At 45.0% G+C, this 19,659-nt stretch overlaps 1 protein-coding gene across 3 annotated transcripts in view; it reads left to right on the forward strand.

Moving 5' to 3' along the window:
• The window catches only part of chn1 (chimerin 1), a 79,859-nt gene extending 62,947 nt beyond the window's left edge, over positions 1 to 16,912 (forward strand). For all 3 annotated transcript variants that reach the window (XM_061235745.1, XM_061235744.1, XM_061235746.1), the window contains exons 8-14: positions 2,659 to 2,736; positions 4,709 to 4,793; positions 12,851 to 13,024; positions 13,627 to 13,704; positions 14,867 to 15,004; positions 15,382 to 15,487; positions 16,049 to 16,912. In XM_061235745.1, coding sequence (XP_061091729.1) covers positions 2,659 to 2,736; positions 4,709 to 4,793; positions 12,851 to 13,024; positions 13,627 to 13,704; positions 14,867 to 15,004; positions 15,382 to 15,487; positions 16,049 to 16,220 — 831 coding nt within the window. In that variant the 3' untranslated portion in view covers positions 16,221 to 16,912. The remainder of the gene's footprint in view (positions 1 to 2,658; positions 2,737 to 4,708; positions 4,794 to 12,850; positions 13,025 to 13,626; positions 13,705 to 14,866; positions 15,005 to 15,381; positions 15,488 to 16,048) is intronic.
• Positions 16,913 to 19,659: the final 2,747 nt, after the last annotated feature.

Below are 19,659 nucleotides of genomic sequence, written 5' to 3' on the forward strand. Positions count from 1 at the left end.
AAGACTGCTTGAACTGCGATGAATAGCATTTATTTAAATTGATGTTTTGTTAAATTGATTGGCTGTGCATGTGCACTTTGGTCAATAAAAGCATGTTGCAAATAACTCATTTCATTTTTTTTTTTTTTTCATTCAGCAGAGATAGGCTATTCATTGTCTAGGGTCTGTGTTAGCAGTGTACCTAAAGCGGAAAGTCATTAGAACTATGTATATTACATTATTGGCATTTGGCAGACGCTCTCATCCAGAGCGACGTACAGTGCATACCCATAACCGGGGATAAGTTCGCTGAAAGACCCTAGAGGGAAGTACAATTTCAACTGCTACCTGTACAGCAAAGGCCAATTTTTTTTTATTTTTTTTTTGAACAAAGAAACAAACAACAGAGCAAAAGTGACCAAAGTTCACTATCCAAACACTGCTTTCCTAGCTAACTAAAAATACCGATACACAAAGCAAGTCACAGAGACAACAATTAAGGTTCACAGGGAGGTAGGGAGGGATGGGGAGAGGTGCTGCTTGAAGAGGTGTGTCTTCAGCTTGCGCTTGAAGGTGGGGAGAGATTCTTCAGTTCTGACCTCAACGGGGAGTTTGTTCCACCACCGTGGAGCCAGAACAGACAGTAGTTGTGAGCATGAGGTGGAGGTTCGGAGAGGGGGAGGTGCCAAGCGGCCTGTGGAGGCTGAACGAAGAGGTCTGGCAGGGGTGTAGGGTCTGATTATTGTTTGTAGATAAGCTGGGGAAGACCCCTTAACTGCTTCAACTACTTCAATATTTGTTCATTTAACACAAGTCATATTGTCATGCCAATATTCAACAACGTTATTGCAAATCGCAGCTTCCTGTGCCCATATCTGTCTAAGCTTGAAGCTGATGCTCTGTTTGCTTCGGTTTGGGGAGCTGAAGCAGTCCGGCCCATTGTAAGCACGGCAGGCAGGCTTCATCTGTAAGGGATGTGGGAGGGAAATGGCTTTAGATGTGCTGTTTTAGCGTAGGCGTTTCTGAATCATTCGCTCAGCCGCACGACCGTCGCGGACTGCGAGCTGTTTAACAGCCCCGCGCCCTTTGTTTTACAGCAGCAGGCAGGTAAATTACCGGAGAGAGAGTCCTGTCAAGAGTGTCCGTGTTGGGATGCTTATATTCTCATTACTAGCTGAAGCAATATACTGTCCCAGAAATCACTTTTCGTTTTTTAGTCCAGCAGTAATTTGTAGCCTTCTGCAGTTTTTGAGTGTGCTTGTGTGTGTATGTTTGTATGTGCGTGTATGAGCACTGGAACATCAAGGTATTATTATTTAATTTTTTTTAAGCCCCTTGCAGTAATCATTTGGTTGTGTTTTGCATATAGTGTTACTCTAATTAGCATTCATTTACATATTCCTTTCATCTTCATTTTTTTATTTTTACATTAAAATCCGAAGAATAAAGTTGAACTGGGGAACAGTACATCTTTAAAAGATTTTAATTGCATCCGGGGGGGACATATGGTGTTGTCTGGGTGTTTTAATGAGTGAAATGTGCAGCTCTGATTCTATGAAAAGTGTCTTCTTTTGCATAATCCCTCCCCATTTGTTCGACTGTTCTAGAGCAGTGTTTCCATCTTTTATGGAATTCGTATTTCATATTCTATGAAAAACAGTGTTCTGAAGGGTGATATTAATAGAAAAGAAATTAGGTTCAAATCAGTGACTTTCTGTCAATGTTTTCTAAGTGAAAGAAAAATTATTTGAGAGAGTGTGCCCAGTAAACAGAAGTGAGTGGTGTTGTTTTTCCCAGCCAGTGTGGGGAGGGTCTCTTTGTGTCCTCTGGCAGTGTAAACGTTCACACAAGCCGTGATGGATCGGGTACAGAAGCCAGCCCTGTGCGGTGGTGGCCCAACGTTTCCATTAGCTGAGAGCGACTCTGAACCCTCAGTGATGATGCGTAACTCATTCATCACTCATTACCATCTCTTTCTTCTCTCCCTCCCTCCCCCCCTCCTCTTTCTCTGCTCCCACTCGGGGGAGCATTAGGGATAAGGCAAAGCGAGCTCGCCTCCGATTGGTTAGCTGCCTCCACAATGTGACCCATCTAATCCAGCGTGACTGCCGTGGGCCCCGCCCCCCCTCCTCTTCCTTCTCTCCTCCGCCTCGGCTGCGTCCACACACAGTGCCGCCTGTGTTCCTACATCAGCTCCTCGCAGGGAGGAGAGAGGATTAACACGACAACTCCATCTGCATATAGACGCGCACGCTGTGGGCTCTTACCCCTCCTGTCAGCCAGATCGCCTGAACCTCGCCGTTGTTTTTTTGGGGGGGGGTCCCCGTATCCTCTTTAGGCGACAGGCAGCTATTCGGGGCTCCATGTGAGAAGCAGTGCATAGTTTAGGCTGGGACTGAGTACCGTACGACTGGGCTTTAGGGTCAGCCTTCAAAAGGATTCCTCGCCTGCACGCCGCTTTTCTCTGCGTTCCTCTGCCGCTGCATAAAGTTCCCGGGCATCCTCATGCCGTCCAGGGAGTCGCACGAGGGCAGGAAGGGGGACCGGTCCCTCGTCCACAAGCCCAGGCAGGACAGCGGCCAGCAGGACATCTTGGCGGCTGCGCTGGGGGTGAGGATGGGGCCGCAGAAGCCCCCCGCCACGATCTGGCAACCGCTGAAACTGTTCGCTTATTCACAGCTCACCTCGCTGGTCCGCCGAGCCACGCTGAAGGAGAACGACCGGACGCCCAAATACGAGAAAGTCCACAACTTCAAGGTAAGGTCCCGCCAAACGCTGCAAAACAGAACTGAAAATAAGTCAGTCTTAACTAGTACCTTAGTCTTATATTTAGACTTAAACTCTTATTTCTTATTACTTCCTTGCTAAATTGTACAATAAACATGCCAATGAGTTGAAAAGGTTTGACTCGTTTCAAGATTTGCCAATGGGGTAAGAATTTCACTTGTCAAGCAAACGGTAAATTAAAGCAAGCTAATGTTTTCTAAAAAGATCTTATGTCTTAGTACAAGACTGAAAACACTTCTTAAGACCCTGCATGAAATGCAAAAATGCTTCAAAAATGGCTATTTACTCTCTTGCAGTCAGTAAAGATGTTTTTGTTGTCACATCTCTGTTCACATGGGAAGTAATACGCTGAGAGCAATTGGGATTGTATACGGTCTGTTTCGCTGCAGTATGTTATTGTGTAGGAAGTTGAGATGTTTATCTACAGTGACGTCAACGGCTGGGGGTGGGCAGTTGTGTTGTGCGAGCCTTTTTCAAAAGAGGGTCTTTGGGAAGGGGTGTGGGGTGCCGCTGTTCTTTTGGGACAGCAGATGGGGGAGATTAGGCTACAGGAGGGGGGGTGGGATGGGGTACGCGGAGGAGTGTACCTCTGTTTGTCTTCTCTCAGCTGAGCCACCGCCGCCCCGTTTTGGGAGACGTGCGCCTTCTCGAGATCCCATCTGATTTACACACAGCTCCTCCACTTTAAGGCTCTGACCTAAATCCAACATTGTCCTGAAAAGAAAAAAAGAAAAAAAGCCCCAGGTTCAGAGCACAAAGTGCATTTGAGGGAACCACGCTGTGTTTACTGTGAAAGCATTCAGGCAAGAAATGCTATCGAGCTCAATGGCATTAGGGCAATTCTATAGTTACCAATATTACAACTGCAGGATATTTCAGTGGTGAAGTCCAGCACAGCTACATAAGAGACATATGCTTTTATAACCCATATGGGAATTGCCCATTAAATGATAATGTGTACAGAATGTGTTCGCTCATTCTGTAAAGTTAATTTCAGCTCAGTTCACAGTAAATATTCCCTAATGTGGCCTACTGGACCAGACGGTACCTTTGTGGTGCACTTGCGGACTTGCTTGCTTCTTTTTAGGGTTTGCCTTGGTGTTTTCAGCAGGGATGTTTTGGACAGTTTATAACCCTGATGTTGGCTTTCTGTGCCACCACGGCCCATTATTAGCCTAATCCCCTGATGCTGCGTTTGCTCAGAGCAGGTCCAAAGCTGCTCTTGGCACATGAAAGGGTTTAGCTAAATGGCTAAACTGGGCGAGGATAAATGGTTTGCTTGTGGAGTCTGCGGAAGTCAGATTTGCCCGTCCCTAGAGAGGGAGGGAGTGAGGGAGAGAAGGAACTCCTGATTGGCTTTGCTGTTACCTGGCGAAGCTAGGCGCTCTCTGCGGGAAAGCAAGATCATGTTGCCTATGCTGATTTCCATGACAACTCGCCCCCTCAGCTTCCAGCTTCCCCCGATCTGCAGCACCTGTTGTTCGCACGCCCTTCCTCCGTAATTGTTTGAGTGGATTAGACGTTCAGTCAGATTTGACTGTGCTCTGAATCATCCTATCAACACAGGGATAATCCCAAACATTCGGCTCTTTATAGAGTCAAGCCAGGGTTTTTGCATGCTGGGAGATTTGTGGAGGGTGGTTCCTCTAAATGAAAGCACTAATGTATTGCTGTATTTTTTTTAATACTCTGTTGCACTGACAATGATTGTACACAGCCTTGCCTGACCTTTATGACAATGCCTAACTTTTATTAGTTATTACAATAAAAAAGACTTTCCACAGAAATTAAAAGTATCGTACATATAGAGATACAACTTCTGCAATATTCTGAATGAACTGTCGAAAACAATAGACTTAAGCTGTTTGTGTATGTCTGAAGGGGATGGGTGTTGGGCCCCAGTACTGGCCCTGCTGACTCTTGGGTCCTGTGTCTCCCACAGGTGCACACTTTCCGGGGGCCTCACTGGTGTGAATACTGTGCCAACTTCATGTGGGGGCTGATTGCTCAGGGAGTCAAATGTGCAGGTAAACCTAGCCCCTATGTGCTCACCCATTCACTATGGCATCAGCAGGCATTGTGGAGAAATATGTGTCACCTGTGAATTAAACCTATGGAAGTGGTTTGGTAAGTGAATTTGTGAATTACAGTAGGCACTATGCAACCAACAACGTTAACTGGCTAGGTGGATAACCGTTATATAGCGCTAGCTATGCAGTGTGCAATCATAACTTCCTTAACCGACAGGCAAGTGAGGACAAGAACGTCAATATGAGCATTTATGGAAAAGTCGTAGTGCACATAATGTGATGGCGTAGGTTTGATGCATCACTATGACCTGGAATGCTATGCAGACATCTGTGATGCACATTTCTCCACCACACAGATACTCATCTTCTGACACACCTGCAGTTCTACCCATTTACCCACACCTGCTGGTCTGCCCATTTACCCACACCTGCAGCTCTACCCATTTACCCACACCTACAGGTCTACACATTTACTGACACCTGCAGGTCTACATGTTTACTGACACCTGCAAATCTACATGTTTACTGACACCTGCAAATCTACATATTTACTGACACCTGCAGGTCTACACGTTTACTGACACCTGCAGGTCTACACGTTTACTCACATCTGCAGGTACGCCGGTTTACTGACACATGCAGGTCCACACATTTACCCACACCTGTAGGTCTACACGTTTACCCACACCTGCAGGTCTACACGTTTACTGACACCTGCAGGTCTACCCATTTACTGACACCTGCAGGTCTACCCATTTACTGACACCTGCAGGTCTACACGTTTACTGACACCTGCAGGTCTACATGTTTACGGACACCTGCAGGTCTACATGTTTACGGACACCTGCAGGTCTACATGTTTACTGACACCTGCAAGTCTACATGTTTACTGACATCTGCAGGTACGCCGGTTTACCCAAACCTGCAGGTCTGCCCATGCAGATCTGCCCATTTACTGACACCTTCAGGTCTACCCATTTACCTACTCCTGCAGGTCTACACATTTACTGACACCTGCAGGTCTACACATTTACTGACACCTGCAGGTATGCCCATTTACTGACATCTGCTGATACACCCATTTACTGACATCTGCAGGTATTCCCATTTGCCCACACCTGAAGGTCTACCCATGCAGATCTACATATTTACTGACACCTGCAGGTCTACACATTTACTGACATCTGCAGGTACGCCCATTTACTGACATCTGCTGGTACACCCATTTGCTGACATCTACAGGTCTACCCATTTACTGTCACCTCCAGGTCTACACATTTACCCACACCTGCAGGTCTACCCATTTACTGACATCTGCAGGTCTACCCATTTACTGTCACCTGCAGGTCTACACATTTACCCACACCTGCAGGTCTACACATTTACCCACACCTGCAGGTCTACACATTTACCCACACCTGCAGGTCTACACATTTACCCACACCTGCAGGTCTACACATTTACTGACACCTGCAGGTCTACACATTTACTGACAGCTGCAGGTCTACATGTTTACTGACACTTGCAGGTCTACATGTTTACTGACACTTGCAGGTCTACATGTTTACTGACATCTGCAGGTACGCTGGTTTACCCACTCCTGCAGGTCTGCCCATGCAGATCTGCCCATTTACTGACACCTTCAGGTCTACCCATTTACTGACACCTGCAGGTCTACCCATTGACCTACTCCTGCAGGTCTACACATTAACTGACACCTGCAGGTACGCCCATTTACTGACATCTGCTGGTACACCCATTTACTGACATCTGCAGGTATTCCCATTTACCCAGACCTGAAGGTCTACCCATGCAGATCTACATATTTACTGACACCTGCAGGTCTACACATTTACTGACATCTGCAGGTATGCCCATTTACTGACAGCGTCCAGTCTGCCAATTTACTGACACCTGCAGGTTTACCCATTTACTGTCACCTGCAGGTCTGCCCATTTAACAACAGCTGCAGGTCTACACATTTACCCACACCTGCAGGTCTACACATTTACTGACACCTGTAGGTACACCCACCCAGCCTTTGACACAAAGATTATGGGACTGTGAATTGAATGGGGATTAACAATGTGTGTTTGTCAAGTCCATTTATAGTAAATGTACAGTATACACTCTTGTTCTTGCTTTGAAAAACAATGCACGGTGTAGGCGTAAATAATCCTGTGTTATAAATAATCCAGCTACAGATCAGGGAAATTATCTAACCGGTGTGGAATTGGACTTCTTTTTTAAAATGAAATCAGTGGTAGGGCTGCTACAATCGGTTGCAGGTTTCTAACAGAATCTATTCGGTTAAACAATGACACAGCCGTCACATTTCAAGACATTTGTACAAAAAAAAAAAAAGGCCATATGTCAAACATGTAGAATATGAATTGCAAATATTTTCTGTACAACAAAGACTCTGGGGCTCTGTACAGATTACTGCTATAATGCAGTTGGATGTGCGTATTTCATGCATTATTTATGGAACAAGAGCATTCGTCACCTTTGTTTGTGGACACAGGGTAATGAATCATTTATTTTTGCTTTGGAAAGCGGCCGATGTGGCACATAACAGAGCATATTAGGGAGGTGGAATATGTTAAGATGTTCCTTCCTGGCTTCCTCAGTCTTTGACATGGATACCAGAAACTAGGGCAGCCATCTTATTTGATATGCAAATTTGCATTTCTAAAATGTAGCCCTCCTCCCCCCATTCTGTGAGATGTTTATCTGGGGCGCTGCCAGGAATGGAGGCGGTGGCAGTGTGTTTATGAAGATGTCATTGAAGAGCGCCCCCTGCAGCATGCAGTCGGGCCTAGGGATGGGTATTTAGCAATTATCAATACCCATATGGATGCGGCTCATCGATTTTGATACTTATCGATATTCTTTGCGCTCTTTTACTTTAGCTTTTAAGAGGCAACATCTTCAGTGTTATTTGTTTCCGTGAGCGTTATGGGACTCTCTTGTGGTATTGTTCGCTACTCCAACTGTTACATACCGTTACATACATTATGTCTTTATCATAAACGCGAACAAGGTGCTACCGTGAACTTCTGTGAATGAGCTGTAATAATGTTCAGAGAATCAGGTGGAGTAAAATTACAAGAGTCAGCTGTTTGTGCATGCCTACAACAATGAGGTGCACTGCATTTGTATCTTGAAACCTGTGTGCCGCTGCTGGGGGAAAATCCTGGGGAAAACACTGTATTCAGTTGTGTACTTTATTAGAAAATAGTTTTACAGCATGAGTTCATAATATTTATTATAGGGGTGCAGACATTGACGCTATAATGCTGGACATTTATATTATTACACCTCATTAACCTATAACTCTTAAACCTCCCACCTAAACCTCATGCATACATTGTGCAGTTTGTTGACGCCCTCAGACCTATTGTCCTGCCCCCAACTACTCAAACCTCTTCACAGCAATGACTGATGGGCCAGTTCTTACACCTAGGTCACTTCTCACCAGGTGAGAATCTGTGGCAAATGCTCACAAAACTTTGAAGACAAATTTCAGACACACATACTTTAACAAGCCACGTTTCCAAAATGGATTTGTCAGTCAAAGATGGCAAGACTTGTTGGTTGCTCCCGTTCAGCAATGCTGAGTACCTACCGCCAGTGGTCTGAGGAGGGACATCGATGTGCGAGGGCAAAGAAGGCTATCCTGTCTGGTCCAAACTAACAGAAGGGCTACTGTGGCACAAGTTGCTGAAAACTTTAATGATGGTTATGGACTGCACCCTGCTGCGTATGGGGCTGCATAGCCTCAGACCAGTCAGACCGAGTGCCAGAGTGGAACTGTGCCTTGGAGCAACGGAAGAAGGTTGCCTGGTCCAATGAGTCTACGTTTTTCTGTTACATCATATGGATGGCAAGATACGTGTTCGCCTTTTAACTGGGGAAGAGATTTTACATTATATTACATTTGTGGCATTTGGCAGATGTTCTTATCCAGAGAGACGTACAACAAAGTGCAAAGTGCATACCCATAACCAGGGATAAGTGCGCTGAAAGACCCTAGAGGGAAGTACAATTTCAACTGCTACCTGCATAACAAAGATAAGGACCAGGGCCTATTTGATCATCAGTGTTGGCTCTGTGCACTGTGGGAAGAAGACAAGCCGGTGGAGGGAGTGTGATGCTCTGGGCAATGTTCTGCTGGGAAACCCTGGGTCCTGGCATTCATGTAGTCAATTTGAGACATGCCACGTACCTAAACATTGTTGTGGAGCAGGTACATGGCAACGGTATTCCATGACGGCAGTGGCCTCTTTCAGCAGGGTAATGTGCCTTGCCACACTGCACAAATAGTTTGGGAATGGTTCGAGGAACATGACTACATTGTCACGTAGTTTGGCCAGTTAATAAGCACCCCCTGCCTTGTCTCCTCTGCTACTAGTGTGACACATTGGACAATAGCGCTGATGCATACAGTACATACAAACATTTCACAACCAAATATTTGAATTCCGTCATAGCAAAAAAAGCTAAAAATAGCCCAGAGGTCTTTCAGCTGGAAAAACGCTGCTCACTGAAATAAACTAGAGGAATTCTTGTTTATTATACCACATCATTCTGCAGTCAATAACTGTGACTAAAATATAATTGGTTTTACACAGATATCCCTCGACGTGTAAAGGAAATGTATAGTTTTACATTTGTGACTATCATCATTGCAAACGAAAGCAAAACCACTTAATTTTAGCCATTTTTGTGATGCTCACACCCATTTACTATTTACATACTGGTTCTCCATACCCATCCCTAATTGGGTCCCACAAAAAGAAACAAAGCGAGCCTATCTCTTTAATAAGCTCACTCCTTTTCACACAATGTTAAAATTCAGCAGCCGAAACCTGGAGCCCAGCCCCACCCCTCACAGTTCATTCCGGTCACGTACTCAGGCCGCTTGGTGGCTACCCCGGTCAGTAAAACGTTAAATCAATTGATTAGTTAGTTAATGGATGGAGTGCATTTGGCTGAGTGTGGCACATCGTGACCAAGCCACAGCGGAACGGTGAAGGTTACGGCAGGTGATGAGAGCTGGGAGCATCCCATACTGCACTGCATCATGTCGAACTGTGCGAAATGCCAGAACAGCGCACCAAGGCTTGGGCTGAGTGTGTTGTTCCAGCCCTGAGAGTGGAGCGGAGGTCACAATGAACCGGCCCTCTGCAATAACGCCCCCACCACCTCCCTCAGGACTGGACTCAAGGTCACTTGCTTACAGTGTAAAATGCTGAGCTTTTAGGTACACAACAGCATTTTATTAAAGGCAATATTTAATATGGAATATTCTAGCTACCGGAGCGGTCTCCAGCATTTGAAAGGTTAATATCTTTGAAGGTAATTTAATTTCTCTATCGGTGAATATATATAAAGGAATTATGAATTCCTTTGAATTTTTTCTTTAAAAAAAAAAAGAAGAAACCAGCAAAGGGGGAGAGTCATTGCAAATTGTTATTCATTTACCTTTATTGGTTAATAAGATTTATTGTGTATTAGTTATGTGGGTAATACATTTTTTAGCAGCATTCTTTGTCTCATCACAAGATTGTTTGATTCTTGTGTGTGTGTGTGTGTGTGTGTGTGTGTGTGTGTGTGTGTGTGTGTGTGTGTGTGTGCTTGCATGTGTGTTCGTGTCTGGCACATTCTTCTTAGTGCTCGGAAAAATAGGCCTTGCGTAGCCTGCAGCAGCTGAATCGGTGGCAGGGCGCCATTGTGTGCAGTGTGTGGATTTGGAGGAGAATGGAGTGTGCTGGCCTGCCACTCGTTTGCCCGTCCTGGAGTCATTGTTCTCCAAGCATTTTTGAGCCGCTCTCTTGGTGGGGACGAGGGGTCCCCTTGCATCTGCCTGTGGCCGCCGGAGCGCTCTCTGTTCAAGGTGAACCCCACTCAGAGCCAGCTGCTCTGAGGCCACGGTCCCCCCCAAACCAACAAAGCCCCGCTCATTAACATGCAAGATGAGACCAACGTGGGGGATGGGGCCTATAGCCCGCTTCATTTATTTTTATTTATAAATAAGTGAGTTTCTTAACAATCGATAAAGGTGAAAGGGCTCTTTAAAAATGAACACGCCTGCATTTGAAAAGCTCAGCACAGCAGAATAGCTGAATTAGTTATTAAAATTAAATATTGATTTTATTGAAACTGCAGTTGAAAGGAATATGGTAGTCTATTATTAATGATAGCCACTTCGAGACTGGGTTTTGATCTGTATTTGTTATATCTGTCGCATTTAAAATGTATGAAAAAAATATATAAATGTCACCACCAGGAGAGAACGGACTGCCCAAGATACAAAGCATGCCTCCTCATCTGTGAAACATGCTGATTGGTTGTTATGGCCTGGGCATGTCTGGCCGAGGGCACTGGCTCACTTATCTTCATTGATGATATAACTGCTGATGGTAGTAGCAAGATTAAGTGTGTAGAGACTTATCCTACGTCCATGAATCGGAAATTTAAAGCAGTCATTATTGTGCCCTCAAATGGGGGACACTGTATAAACACTGATGTAATTTCTACCAGGTGAAACCAAAATGTATTAAAACATGTATTACAGTCTGACAATGCAGTTTAACTACATGTGATTTTTTTATTACGAATCTCCAATTGTGGAGTATAGAGTCAAATGAATAAATTAATCTATAAGCACATCCCAGTCCTGCTAGGTCTCACGGGTACCTATCCCTTACAGCTGTCCTCATCCATTGTCCAATAAAACCAAACCAGTGTGATACGGTTTATATCATTCATAAGGCTTGCCTCAGTCACAAGATCCGGTCAAATCTCTTGGCGCTTTTCATGTAAAGGCGTGTTTGATGGTGTCACATGCCGTGACACACCCCTGAGAGGATGGGCAAGCTGGACACAGGGAGATTTGGAAATTCCGGATTGCACTGCCGTTTGATTTATGTGGATCAGGGAAGGGAGAGCGAGTCTACAAATAAACAAAAGATCATCGGCCATCACAAAAAATAAAAATAATAAACTAAAATAATAAGGCAAAATAAATAAAACCCTGTCATTTTTAAGCTCTCTTGCTTTTCAGCTCTCTCTCTTCCCAGTCTCTCTCGAACACAGCTCTCTCTGTAGTTCCTCTTTCTCAGCCACCAACTACGGAAAAATTCCTTACCAATGATAGTTTGCTCGCACATTAACTTTTGGTAACAAATCACATAGCTGCCTGATGAAAGTCAGTTAAAGCTTTCAGTTTCTTTGAATGAATGCTCTACATTTGTAGTACCAACAGTTTAATTAATTAATTGATGCTAAATTGATAAATTGCGAATTGCAATTTGTTTTACCTTTCCCTTGCATAAAGTCACAAGCAGGCTATGTGGTACGTCCTCCCCTATTCTAAATGTGTGGTGTCCTAATTCCTGTTTAGCCCATCCTTTGTTCTCTGCCCACTGGATTAATGTGAGCACACAAAAACATGGCTCCCTAAACAACCGCTTATCTGACACACTTCAGTGGCTATTGCTCTGAATACGAGAGTGTTTGTGGTGAAGGGCAAATGTTGACTTAGTCGTTTGGTGGCCTCATACAGCAGTTGAGCAGTGAGTAAACGAGACAGCCGGGGTTTCAGTGACAGAACGGTGGTGATTATGTGCTGCTCTCTCTCTCCACTCTGCACACCTCTTCAAGGTTACAGCAGCAGCCCTGGCAGCCCACCAGGAAGTGATGTCACTCACCGCCAATGAGCACTGTCATGCGCAATGCCACCCAGAGGGCAAAGATTGACCAAAGAGGCGCACCATCTCCGCAGCTTACAAAGAACAATCAATACAGCCATTAGCGGTCTCAATGGACCTGTAGGCAGTGAGATTTCTTTTCCAGCCCAGCTGCACTCACCTCGCTTAATAATAAATATCTTTTCCATGTCGGTATTTCAATTTGTTTATAATTCCGAAACAAATTCACTAGGATAACCCTTTAACTGCAGCCATGAGTGGACCTGCAGCCCAGTGCTGGCACTCATGTTTGTGTGAGGACATGGGATTGTGAGTTTCCCCTCTCTCTTTCTCCTGCAGACTGCGGGCTGAATGTGCACAAGCAGTGCTCCAAGATGGTCCCCAACGACTGCAAGCCCGACCTGAAGCACGTGAAGAAGGTGTACAGCTGCGACCTCACCACCCTGGTGAAGGCCCACAACGCCAAGCGGCCCATGGTGGTGGACATGTGCATCCGGGAGATCGAGTCCAGAGGTGAGCGGGAGGCGGACGCGTGCCCCGTTAGCCTGTGGCCGTCAGACAGGCCAGCAGCTACCTGGGGACACACTCAGCGCTGGAAATCCATACCGTCTGGGTCCATTCCTGTTGTAGTTAGAGAACCATTAGTGTCACACGTTCTATCGATTTGCATAGAGCTTTTATTTTCCCCCACGCTCCTCACATGGACAGATTTAACGCCGTTGGTGGTTGCGATCTGTGTCCCCCAGATACAGCTGCCGGGAAGGAAAGCTCTTTAGGTTGTCTGCTGGGTGTGCTTTCGGGGAGGCTGGAGGCTGTAGTGCCTTTTGCGTCGGAGTGCTTTAGGGTGGGGCGGTTAATGGTCCAGACGAGCGGGAATGGAAAAGAAGGCGGCTTCCGTTCCTGGTATTCCACGCAGCTCTTATGGCACCGGCCACCCCCTTCATTCCAGCTTGTGCTGTAGGTGCATTTCGGTTAAGGGTGCCTCTCTTTATACAAAGACGGTGCTGTTGGTGTTTAAGATTTTACTGAGTAAATATTACTTGTTTTATGTCTATTAAAAACTCTTTCAGTTACAGGTGATAATATTGTCTTTGTACTGTATGTCTGTCTCTCAGGTCTGAAGTCAGAGGGGCTCTACAGGATATCTGGATTCAGTGATTTAATTGAAGATGTCAAGCTGGCATTTGACAGAGGTATGTGTTCCTGATGGTATGCACTGTGTGAAAGCTCTGTGGTCTGTGCCTAAGACCCATACACATATTTAACATCTTTTCGTCAATTTGTGATGAACAGTTACAACTATTTATGTAATTCATAATGGAGTGCTCATTCATTTGATAGTAACACCTTAAATCACAGCGGCCCATATTTGGGCCAGAGTGGGTTTAATTTAATTTTCATCTGGTCACACGATATCTCTATAAACTATTCACAGTTCTATCTCAATGCCAATGTAAAGTCAGAATCCTTATCCCGACAAGGGACCAGGGAGCAAAATACATAGTAGTTTTTAGAAATATGTGAAGAAACCTCAATAGAATGTTTACTTTGCAAATGTCCAGTAGAATTATCATTGTCCAATTTGTGATTGAATATCCTTTGTTATATGCTTTGAAGCTAGTATTAGCTTCTGTTACATTGTTTTAGCAGTATTTCAAGTAATTCTAAATATTAGTTATATTAAGTGAAAACAAGCTCCCAAGCGTTACCTTTCCGAAGAGACTAGGATGCCTATAGTCAAATCGGAGAGTTGTAACCAGTAGTTATTTTTGGTATGACATTTTCAGGCATGTGTTAAAAAAGGAAACTACAGAAGGGGTTAAGAAGGGGACTGTACATTACAGGATTAATCCATGCCTTTAAGAGGATTGCTTCCCATCCACAGCGATTTTCACAGCTTCATTAGACTCATCCAGTATTAGCACCACGGAGCTAACCAATCTCTTGTCACAAAACCTGTGATCTGTCTGATCGCTCAATGTGCAAACAGCCATTCGGTTTCAAAGCTGTCCAGCGCCGTGTGTTTCAGTGTATTGTGTGAGTGTGAGTGTGAGAGCAGAGGTATTGTACTGATTATGTGCTGCTCTCTCTCTCTCCACTCTGCACACCTCTTCAAGGTTACCATGCAGACTGCCACAGAATTAGGCCATACGTTGCCCTGTCAAAACTAGCCCAAGGGCCCTCTGGCATTACTGGAAACGGCAACATCCTGTCCTTCCTGAACCCCCCCTTACCCTCCTTGCCTGTCCCCCCTATATCCACCGTGCGCTCATCAGTCATCACTTGCTGTTCCAAATCTATTTCTCGCCACTGTCCTGTGCTGAGAGGCTAACCTTTTCTTTTGTATCCTCACAGACGGCGAGAAGGCGGACATCTCTGTAAACGCTTACGAAGATATCAATATCATCACTGGTGCACTTAAACTTTACTTCAGGGATCTGCCCATTCCCGTCATCACATACGATGCCTACCCCCGCTTCATAGAGGCAGCAAGTGAGTGAGCAAAGCAAATGCGTCTCCCTCTCCTGTAAGTGTGCGCATTTGTTTGTGTATGTGCATCAGTGGAGTTGCGTATTGGGAAACACGAGTAAGCAAAACCATTGGTGACACTTTTGGTACAATTTACAGTGACAGTGGCACGATGCGTGAAAGTTGAATTTCGTGAATATTCTCCCAGCCCCCTCCCATTTTGCATGAGAGCCCACATGAGCTGCAAAAGAGCATGCAGGCTCAGTCAACCTACCCTGTAAAAATAAAGGTTAGTAAATAAATAACCAGGAGTGAGGACCGCTGGAACAGGGGGTTGTTAATGGAGATGGTGCGGCCACCCCGCTCTGAGGCATGTCTGACGGACACTCGCTGTGTTTCAGAGCTCACGGATCCGGACGAGCGGCTGGAGGCCCTGCACGAGGCTCTGAAGCTCCTGCCCCTCGCCCACTGCGAAACCCTGAGGTACCTCATGGCCCACTTAAAGAGGTGAGTGACAGGCTCCCATATCCACTCATCCACTGAATGTTCCGGAAACCCCGCCTTAACTGGGGCTGGCATGGAATCCAGCGTTTCGCACCTCCCGCCTTCCGGAATCCCATCCTGTGGTATCGCCGGGCCTGGGAGAGTTTCTCCTTGTGCTGTAGGAGACGTCATCTTCCGGATGAGACATTAGAGCAAGGTCCTGACTCGCATTAAGGACATTAAGTCATTAAGAATCCCATGACTCTCTTTGCAAAGAGTAGGGGGTTTCCCGGTTTCCTGCCTAAATTCCCTAACTGGCTCTTTCAACCCTGCCACCTAATCATCCCCTGATTCAATTGGCAAAAACATCTCTCCCTATCCACCTCAGCTGTTGTGCGGTGAGCATTCTGGCACAAAATCACCCAAGTGAGTGCTGCACATTGGTGGTGGTTGACTTTAAAGCACTTCTGAGCATCTAGAAAAGCGCTATATAAAATCCAATGATCTAAGATTGAAAGAAAAGCTTCTCTTGTGTTGGTTTCGTTTGATCTCGCCTGAAGCTTACACATAACCTCCTCCCCACAGGGTGACCCAGAATGAGAAGGACAACCTGATGAATGCGGAGAACCTGGGGATCGTCTTCGGGCCCACGCTGATGCGTGCCCCAGACCTGGACGCAATGACGGCGCTCAACGACATCCGCTACCAGAGGCAGGTCGTCGAGTCACTCATAAAGAACGAAGACATTCTCTTCTGAAAGGGATTGGTTTGACAAAGTGGTGAACGAGGTCGGCATTTTCCTATAATGCAGCTCAATAACGTTTTTTGTTGGTGCAAAGACTCCAATATGAAGGTTTTTTTTTTAATGCCACCCCATAGCTCCTCTTCCTGTGGACCTTTATTGAATAAACCTGCCCTCTACCCCCCATGATGGGTGTGGATTATGTACCTTGAACCCAGGTCTTGCATGTCTGCCTCCCCATTTTTGTCGGGGGTCAGTAAAACTGGAGATGGACCAAACGTGGCCGATCGTCTTTATTTTGGATAGCCTTTTAGCAGTAATCCAGCATGTGTTTTAAGGTTGTACAGCGTTGTGAATATGCTCTTTTGTCCTGTGGATGTAGCTCATTGTTGCCAAATGGGCGCGTTGTTTTTGTGAAACACTATGTACCAGGATGTGACATAGGATACAGTATTTTTATTAATGCCTCGGCGATTTAAACATTTGACCAATTGATTTTTCTTTTTTCATTAATTTTGAAGCAACTTTCTAACAGAAACCAGGAACCCCAGTGTGCTCTCTTTATGCTTCTCTGAATTAACCATGGCCTTCAAAATTCCATTGTTTAAATTTACAACATTCACTGTTTAGTTCATGGTTTGGTTGTAATATTTTTGTACTTGATTTGCGCATGGATGTATTAATTTATTAAAACTTGCTTTCCAAAATCAAGTGTCATCTGAGTTAACCACATTAGTCCAATAAGTGAAACTACAGGATGTTGCTTTCGGAAAGAAATATATTTACCTCGACTGTTCAGTGCTCCTCTACATTTGAAGAATGACCTGGACAAATGACATGTACATTTGTATTTCCATATTTGGAATGATGGCACGACCTTCATCCTACAGCACCTCTAACACTGATTCATTGTAATTGTGGTTGACCTCACACTGATTCACTCTCCGCAATAATGACCAAGATAGCCTTTCATCTCCTGCCACCAGGTTCTTAATTGCTAAATGCAACCAAAAAAACAATTTCACTTTGATTCATGCGTTTTATTTTCAGCCCCTGCCAGAAGCTTAATATTTAATATCTGCACATTCCAATGCTTCTTTCTCCATACAGTACATGTATTTAACTATAATGGTAGGGCAAAGCCATGGCATGTTTAAGTGGCATGGAATCCAGATGATTTATTTCTCTATTTTTAGATTTCCTCACAAGATTCTGGGCCCATTCACTCCCGAAACTAGGACATCGAGGAGCTTTAATGGGCGGGGGGCACAGCAGAAGTGAATGGCGGTATATTGGAAAATGTTGGCCGATGGCTTTTCAAAATTCACTGTAACATCCCATTAGGTTATTTGCCATCATTCAATTGGTGCCAAATCAGATTCAACAAACGCTCTTAAAGGTGGACTATGCAGAATCTCTTTCCTTGCTTCCCTCCTGTGTTGTGTGTACACAAAAAAATGTATATGTCCCATCCTCAGCACCGCAACCTGATGGCAATGAGCTGAAACCACGGTCTAATATGATTTCCACACAGGCCACACAGCCAGCAATTTAACTGACATTTTCTGTGTGTTTGTATTTAGCCGATAATGTTAGTGCTAACACCAGTGGATATCAGTCTGGTCTCTAACCGGCCTGCACAATTCTGTAGCTAACATAACCACACATACTGAAACGCATCAATTCATTGTCGCTTTTCTTTTTATCAGACCTCTCAAGCCTGAGAGTATTTTGGATTTAGGCATGAGCTCCATGCCTAGGAGAGGAAATATGTTGGTAGAGTCTCCCGACAATGATTCTGTTCAGTGCTATCAATATCATGGCCGGCCAGCTGGCATAAACTGAATTTAGTTAGCTTATAATATGGTAGCTAATTAATGTTCCTGAAAGCTAGCCTGCCACTTGATTAATGCTAGCCATCCGTGGTACTCATTTGCAAACCCAACTCACCACTGTAGTAGCCAAACCCCCCCCCCCCCCCCCAAATAAAAGCACTAAAATGAAAAGTATAATAAATATGAACTGACAAGGTATTGGGCAGAAGTGAACACAGACAAGTTGCCGGTGTATCATAGCAATGACAGCATGCTTGTTTTATTATATTTTCAAGGTAATAATCCTGCATAGTATGCCTTTAACTTCAGAAAACTCTCCGGAATCCCATCTGTTTGTATATTATCACAATTGAAGCCCTATAAATATATACGGCTAGGTGTGTCCAGAAGACTCATTCATAAAAATGCTATCAGATCTGGGGGATGAGGTCACTGTGGTATCCCCTAGTGAAATGGACAGATCAGAGAAGGGAGAGGTTAGAGCAGGGATGAAGATTAGTGCCATTTTACCACGGTTGAGCTTTAGATGGTGGTTGTCCATCCAGCTCTGGATGTGTCTCAGTCTGGCGGAGATACGGGACATGGAAGTGATAGAAGGACACAATATAGTTCCTTTAGACTTAAATTAAATAAATCAAGTAAAACTGTATTACCAATTTCACTTGCTTTTATTTACAATAACTATAATTGTGACACATTGCAGCATGAGAGTAAATGTAGTAGAATATTGTTTTCTCATATGTTTGAACATAACATATAGTTCTATTTCATATCGGTCATCACGCCACCATATGCCTCAAGCTTCACTGAGGTTCAGCTGTTAGGAGACGATATAATAATCAATTTCTCTGGATCATTTTGTCAAGATGGTGTTTACTTCTCGATCAAGTTGGGCCCACTTTTGCTATGCTGGCAGGAGCAACAGTGAAAGCTGGTTGCAATGCTAGCCAACCCAACAGGCATTGCAGATCAACTGATAATCAGCTGCATAAGGCCTAAAAGGCCTCTCTTATGGCAGTGATGCCTGCTCCAACTCCCTGTTGCTGGTGTATTTGGAGGGTTTGCTTCAGGATTTGACCTCCACTTCACCCAGTGAAGGGAAAGTGGTAGTGGTGGAGATGCTTAGGGTGCTGGAGCTAGTGCACATACCCAGGCACATACCTCTCGGGCTTAATGGCCTCCTTGGTCCAGGCACGATGTCAGGTTTGGCCGGCCTAATCTAATCTGGCTGTGCAGGACTATAATGCAGTCCAAGGGAGGTCTATGGGCCATCAGAGGTGGCTTTGGAGCAATCTGGCAGGACCAGCTGATGAGTTTGGTGGTGGGAGGTGTGTCTGGGGTGCAGGCTCCAATTCAACACTAAGCCTCCCCATTTTCAGTATATCGTCGCTACCATCCTTCAGGACGGGGCAGAACGGCAGTCTCTTTCAGCAGAGTTCTCGGTGTTGTTGGAGAAAGGAGCAGTAACACTCATGCCCTCAGAGGTGATAGGACAGGGGTTTATTGATACCAAAGAAGGATGGGGGCTTCCGGCCCATCCTGAATCTGAAAAGCTTCAACCATTGTCTGAAGCATTGACCTTTTCAGATGCTTTCCCTGTCATGCCATTTTTTTGTCCA

The sequence above is a fragment of the Conger conger genome, chromosome 3 (assembly GCF_963514075.1).
Source record: "Conger conger chromosome 3, fConCon1.1, whole genome shotgun sequence".
NCBI lineage: Eukaryota > Metazoa > Chordata > Actinopteri > Anguilliformes > Congridae > Conger > Conger conger.